Raw genomic sequence first — 7,086 nt, 5'->3', positions numbered from 1 at the left:
CAGGGATTTTTGGGCGTGGGGCTCTTTGCCTAGAGGCACACTGCAGCCCTTCAAGGGCGGGTCGCGAATCTAATTGGGGAAAATGGCCAAATGAGGTTTTGAGTTGCGGGGACTCAAACTTAAGGGCCTGAGAAGGATTTTACTACATGGTTTAGTAGAATTCGAGGTCTCAGAGGCTAGGACTCAATCGTGAAGCTCTTAATTGGTATAGTTCTTGATGGATATTCATTAATATGCTGTGACTAGGGTTATCGCAAGGCTCGAGAGGAGAGGATTGTGCTCGTTGTTGCTTTACCCTATCGCTCAAGACTTGAGGTAAGAAAACTGACACTTGCACTGAGTGTAGGGTGTGCACCCTAATTATAGGGCACGGGAATGACTGTATCATGAATCCGTTCATAGTTAAATGCTTGCTTTGTTTTAATCTATGCTATTATAACTGTTTGTACTGCTCGCTTGGTTGGGAGGCCGTTATCAGCATTACATGCGTAATGTATGCCGTAGTGGCGGGACCATAACACAGATGCGATATCCAGCATAGTGGCGGGGCCATTTTGAAGATGTGATATCCATCTACTCGGCATGAGTCGTATATTATTTGGAAAATATATGTGAACCAGTTGTGATTATAGAGTATGCAATACATGTTATTGTTTATCTGGATATCTGTATGATTTGTGGGGTTTTCTGGCTGAGCCTTGGCTCACAGGTGCTTCGTGGTGCAGGTAAGGGCAAAGGAAAGATGGACTAGCCATGAGTTGGAAAGCTGTAGGGGCAATGTGTACATACTCAGCCTGCTCGGCCGCCACGTTCGAGATATTTTGAGGAAGATGAGTCATTAGTTGAAATTTGTCGCATAGGTCGGCAAGGTTTGTAATTTTGATAAACTTGTATTTTAAATAGAAACTTTTGGGATCCCTTGTAACTATTCAACCCTTTTTAATGAAAAGTTTAACTTACTAACCAAAAAATTTTAATACCTAAATTGTCGTTTAACCTTAATTACACTTTTAAGTCCAAATGACTTGCTTAATAGGGTAAGCACTATTTTTAACACACGGTGGTTCACTTAAGGGTTAGCTTTCGGAACTGAAAAGTTATTGACTTAACAGTTATTGTGGTAAAAAGGTTATTGACTTGTTCAGTAGTTGCATAATTTAATTGAGCATCATTTAAGGTTATACTAGCATAATATATTGTACGAAATACATTGTCAACTTCTTGCCCCAAAATTGCTCCAACCGCATAATCACTAGCATCACACATTAACTCAAATAGTTTCTCGCAGTTTGGTGCATCTATTATAGGTGCTAAAGTTAGCTTTTCTTTAAGTGTTTTGAGAGACTGGATGGCCTCCTCATTAAAGTCAAGCGAAACTTCATTCACCAATAAATTAGACAAAGGCTTTGAAATTTTTTAGAAGTCCTTGATAAATCTTCTATAAAAGCCTGCATGTCCAAGGAAAATCCTAACTCCTTTTACTGAAACTGGAGGTGGCATATTCTTTATGGTTGAGATTTTAGCCCGTTCCACCTCAATGCCATGACTCAAGATTTTGTGTCTTATCACAATTCCTTCATTCACCATAAAGTGACACTTTTCCAAATTTAACACTAGATTAGACTCTTCACAATTCTTCAAAACAAAATCTAAGTTTGCTAAACATTCATCTTAAGTCAGCCCAAATATTTCTATATTCTTCTCCTCCATGTGACAAAAGATAGCCATCATACACATTTGAAATGTCTTTGGAGTGTTACAAAGCCTAAATGGCATGTGACGAAGGGCAAAACTGCCATATGAACATGTAAATGTCATTTTTTCTTGATCCTTTGGTGCTATGACAATTTATGGTATCCAGAGTAACCATCCAAGAAGCAATAATAGCTAAAACCAGCCAATCTATCCAACATTTGATCCATAAAAGTCAAAGGAAAATTGTCTTTCCTGGTTGCCTTATTCAATTTCCAGTAGTCTATACAAATCCTTATTCCAGTCACTACATGAGTTGGGATAAACTCATTATTATCATTCTTAACCATAGTCATGACTCCCTTCTTCGAAACTACTTGCACTAGATTCACCCAAGCGCTATACGAAATAGGGTAGATCATCCTAGCATCTAACCATTTTACTATTTATTTCTTTACTACCTCCTTCATAGATGGATTCAATCTCCTCTGAGCTTCAATGGTAGGCTTGCTATTTTCCTCCATCATAATTTTGTGCATTACAATTGATGGACTAATGCCTCTAATGTCTACCAATGTCCACCCAATAGCCATCTTATGAGCTCACAACACTCTTAGCAATTTCTCCAATTAAACATTAGAAAGAGATGAAGACACTATAACAGGTAATGTATCCTTCTCACCTAAGTAAGCATATTGAAGATGGTCTGGTAAGGACTTTAATTCCAAGACTGGTGGCTTCTCAATAAAAGGTAATGTTTTCTCTGGCCCTTTACCTAATTCCTCAAATTTTTTATTATAATAAGGCCCATAAGAATTAATCCAATTGAAATACTCCATGGCCTCATAAACAACTTCCTTTAACTCCAGAATCGCATGACTTAGTTCAAGAAAGTCATTAACTAAACTTGTTACCGAGACAACTCCTTCTATCACATCAGCACTACAACAACTACCACTTTCTTTAGAATAATTCATAGCTTTAAAAACATTAAAAACCACTTCATCTCCTTGAACTCGCAACTTCAACTCATATTTTTGAACATCGATCAATGCTTTCCCCGTAGCTAAAATTGATCTTCCAAGAATAATCGAGATGTTAGCATCTTCCTCCATATCAAGAACAATGAAGTTAGCTAGAAAGATAAACTTGTCAACTTTGACTAATACATCTTCAATAATCCCCCTTTGATGCTTGACTGATCGATCTTCCAATTGTAGAGTTATCGTGCTAGGTTGTGCCTCACTAAGCCCAAGTCGTTTAAAAATAGATAGTGGCATGAGATTAATACTGGCTCCAAAGTCACACAAAGCCTGATTGCACACAAAGTTGCCAATAGTGCATTACATGGTGAAACTTCCTGCATCTCTAAGCTTTGGAGGAAGCTTCCTTTGCAGAATAGCACAACAATCCTTCATCAATGCCACAGTTTCGTATTCTTCCATATTCCTTTTCTTAAAAAGTATGTCCTTCTTGAATTTTTCATAACTAGGCATTTGCTCTAAAGCATCAGTAAAAGGAATGTTAATGTGCAATTTCTTAAATACATCAAGAAACTTGGAGAATTGCTTATCAAGAGTTTTCTTCTTAAGCCATCGAGGATAAAGAATCTTGATGTGATGATCATAGTTTATTGACTGCTCCTTCTCAAGATTCTTACCTTAAATTCATTCTCCTTCTCATGCTCCTCCAATACATTTTCTTTAGAAACCACTCCTTCTGTAGGCTCATCGTATTGCTTTCCGCTCTTTAAAGTAATATCTTGACAATGTTCCCTGGGATTCATTACCCTGGTACTAGGCGAATTCCCTTGAGGCCTATTATTAATCATGTTAACCAAATGACCCATTTGCATCTTCATATTCCTAATGGAAGATCTTGTCTCATTCAGAAACCGAGTTTGTGTGTTGGTAAGTGTTAATAAAACATCTTGCAGTTCATTAAGATTTTTGTGAGGAGCTAGTGGCCTTTGTGGCTGTGAGGATGACACTAGAGGTGAAGCTTGAGGCATAGGCTACTGAAACTCTAGTTGAGGCTGAGGTTGCTGGCCTTGATTACTTTATCAAGAGAAATTTGGATGATTTATGTAATGTCCAAAACTCCTAATGAGGTTTAAGGCCTTAATAGCAAGTCTGGATGGCATGAGTGGAGATTATTGATGAATTATGTTGTTATATAATTAAGCATGTTGATTATGTGAATTAAATGTGTTTAAAGACCCGATTATGGTGAGAATGGACATATTTTTAATTTTGACCTGCTAAGGGTATATTTGTGGTTATATATGCTATGTGTAGTGTGACCACATTATTATGTGGGAATATGTGAATTTCAACAATAATTGGTTCATTCAAGCAATAATAGCAAAAATGTCACAATGGGAAAATATCCGGCTTTGGTCGAGTTTAGGGGATATTGGAATTTTTATATTTAATGGACATTAGTGGAATAATTGTAAACTAGTTGAGTAATTCACAATGGGGGGTGAGGTTACTAAAATACCCTTGTGGTTAGTTAAGTGGGAAAGTGTAATGAACCGACTAACTTAAAGACCTCAGACCATTAAAACTACTAAGACATAACTATTATTTTCGAATACATATATAAAATAATAGAACTTTATTAGAAAATAAAAAATACGGGATCCCATTGTTATTACATAAAATCATAAAGAAAACAAAATCTTTAATTAAATGTTCAAATACTAAATGTAGAAGATCATAAATACATAATTAAAAAGACTCAAAACATAAACGTCATTGTAACACCCTAGATAACCAAGGCCGTTACACTGTGTGATTATAAAAGTGCAAAACTTGCTAATCAAGTTATATAGTTGAAAACGTGACCCTAAAGTCGTAATTAGGTTAGGGTTAAAAGATTTTGGTCATAAACAAGAAATTTCTCATTAAAATAAACATTTAATACAGGGGATCCCAAAATAGGTTTTAAAGGAAAGTTTACAAAATTTCAAAGTTTATGTACAACCACAAGCCACTCTAATGGAAAAATATGCACTTTAGGTTCTCCTGTCCCTGAACCATTCCTATGTTGTGGTGGCCGATCAGCTGACTATGTACATTCTACCATAGAGCTCTCCAACTCAGGACTGGTCCACCTTGCCCTTGCCTTTAACTACACCACGTTGCACCCGTGAACCAAGGTCCAGCAAGAAAACCATAATGCAGAGCATAAACGACACTCAACAGTCAAATAAGTCACAAATCATCCTTCATATACTCAGCAGGTCACATTGCTCACATAATTAATGATATCAATCTGCAAACCAATAATCAATCATCCAGATAATAACACATGCCTTAACCAACAGATTAATAACAATAAACATATCACACAATATCCAGGGTCGACGCCCTTAGGCCACACCCTCTGATTGTCCCACTGACTCCGGCTCGCTTAGGCCGAGCTCAGTGATTATATACTTAACCTCAGCTACCAGTGGCCGATCCGCGTCCTGTGCGCAAATATTAATTCTGGCACTCTTAGGCCATTTATCTCATGTCCCCATGGCATAATACCGTCGTATGACATCATATACAAGTATAGGGAACTCTTAATCCCAACATAATCACATAACCGGGTGCAGTTTCCTTACCTTTGATTTCGATTGCTTTGGTTAATGAAAATGATCCTCGAGCACGATCCCGTCCGAGCCCTAGCGTACACCTAGTCACAATCGTAGAGTAGAACCTTCATTAACGTTCAATTCCGTAACCCAATTTCGGAACCAATCCTAAGCTCTCAGGAAGCCCAATTCCACCAAACGGGGTGGTGGAATCGACCCCCGAGCCCCCAAACAAAAACCCTAAAAGAAAACCTAAAAACCAACTTCTGGAGGTAGGGTAGTGCTACAGCTCCACTAGGTGGGCGCTACAACGCTACAAACTGTAGAGTCCAAGAACTTTACTTAGCTAATTGTTTAGTAGTATTATAGTATGTTTAGTGTTATCATTGTTACTTTGGATTTTTGGTTCAGACCGGGAGTTATTTGGACACTCATAGTAGTACTTATAGATTTTCTAAGTTTAACCTATAGTTTAAGAATATTAAGTATAACCTAAGGTTTGATTAATGTGTCTGATATTAAGGATTATATTATTATATTATAAGGTTTAGACATCAACCAATAGGATTTTAAGCACATGTTTTGAATGGTAATTAAGGATTAAGTATTTTTGAGGATTAAATTAAATAAGGGTAAAAGTTTGAATGTATAGGGTCAGTCAGCAGCTTGAGCACGTTGAGGGCTTAGTCAAGGCTGTTTACTCCATTCAAACTCAGCTAAAAATGTGTAAATTCGTGTTTAAATATTCAGCGTATGCCGATATATCGCAGCTATAGGGGGCGATATGTCGCAGCACGTAGATACGGAAAACACGAATCGATGCACGGTCGCCTCGGGAACAAAGGTCCAGGCGATATATCGCCTATAGGGGGCGATATATCGCCTCCACCAGCATGAATTCAAATACATTTGAATTCTTTTCCCTTCAGCCATTCAAACTCCTTCAACAGTCCAGCATCTTCTGAACGAGTCTTCAGCCTCTGCTGAACAATTATTCAAATGATTTTCACCTAAAAAGCCATTATTTTTATTCAAGTAAAATCAAGATATTTTCATTCCCAAACTCTATAAATAGGACCTAGTACCCAGCCATTATTCACCATTTGCTCTAAGTTCAGAGGCTGCTAGTGTTAAGTGAGTGTGAGAGTGTAAACACTTGGTTTGGGGAAAAACTATAAGCTTAAACATCATAAGCTTATCAAACACTTGGGAAGTGAGTTCTATAGTATTTCGGTGGAGGTTAGATTGATCTTGCAATCTTTGAGGTAAACCCAAAACTCTAGTCCTTTCTGTATTCTATGTTATTTCTTTTCTCAAAACCTTCTACTCAGTCCCCTAACCTTATTCTTATTTTTGGTTAGGGAATCCAAGTTCTTAAGCACTTAAGTGGTGGTAAGCATATTTTCGTTTAATGGTTTAGTCTTCCTATTCTCTTTCATTTCATCTCCTTTCTTTAGACTCACCCTTGTTCATTGTGGTTTTAGGAGTGTTCCAAAAGTCCTAACTCAGTCCATTTTATCCCGGTAACTTTGGTAAGGAAAATAGGCTAGAATCAATATGTTATGTGCTTATGTTATCTATATGTTTTATGTGTTATGATATGTATGTTTGTTTGTAGGCTTGGGCATATGACCCATATGACTAACAAGACCCCAAATGGATTATGGGCATATGACCTACTTAGCTAGTAGGACCCCACTAATTCCATGGGCATATGCTTGTTTAGTCTATGGGACCCCAAGTAATAATGGCCATTATAATAAGTGTATGTTATATGTATTATGTTAAGTCTTTATGTTTTCTTATGA

The 7,086-nt window shown here is 37.3% G+C and overlaps 1 protein-coding gene across 1 annotated transcript; it reads right to left on the bottom strand.

Moving 5' to 3' along the window:
* Positions 1 to 2,321: 2,321 nt before the first annotated feature.
* LOC133824911 (uncharacterized) lies at positions 2,322 to 3,703 on the bottom strand. The gene is made up of 3 exons (XM_062257929.1): positions 3,353 to 3,703; positions 3,040 to 3,230; positions 2,322 to 2,937 (listed from the first exon to the last, which is right to left on the bottom strand). The coding sequence occupies exons 1-3, from the start codon at positions 3,701 to 3,703 to the stop codon at positions 2,322 to 2,324; spliced, it is 1,158 nt and encodes a 385-aa protein (XP_062113913.1).
* Between the last annotated feature and the right edge of the window lie 3,383 nt (positions 3,704 to 7,086).

Source organism: Humulus lupulus, chromosome 3 (assembly GCF_963169125.1).
Source record: "Humulus lupulus chromosome 3, drHumLupu1.1, whole genome shotgun sequence".
Taxonomy (NCBI): domain Eukaryota; kingdom Viridiplantae; phylum Streptophyta; class Magnoliopsida; order Rosales; family Cannabaceae; genus Humulus; species Humulus lupulus.
The sequence above is the reverse complement of the archived record's forward strand: the minus strand, read 5'-3'. Positions and strand labels throughout refer to the sequence as shown.

Bases quoted from the DNA above. Each gene is read 5' to 3' on its own strand.
- LOC133824911 (XM_062257929.1), bottom strand. From the start codon at position 3,703: ATGCCTCAAGCTTCACCTCTAGTGTCATCCTCACAGCCACAAAGGCCA. The intron at 3,231-3,352 runs GTAAGAATCTTG...GATGTATTTAAG, and splicing joins AGAAGGAGAATGAATTTAAG to AAATTGCACATTAACATTCC. The intron at 2,938-3,039 runs GTAATGCACTAT...ACTTGGGCTTAG, and splicing joins GATGCAGGAAGTTTCACCAT to TGAGGCACAACCTAGCACGA.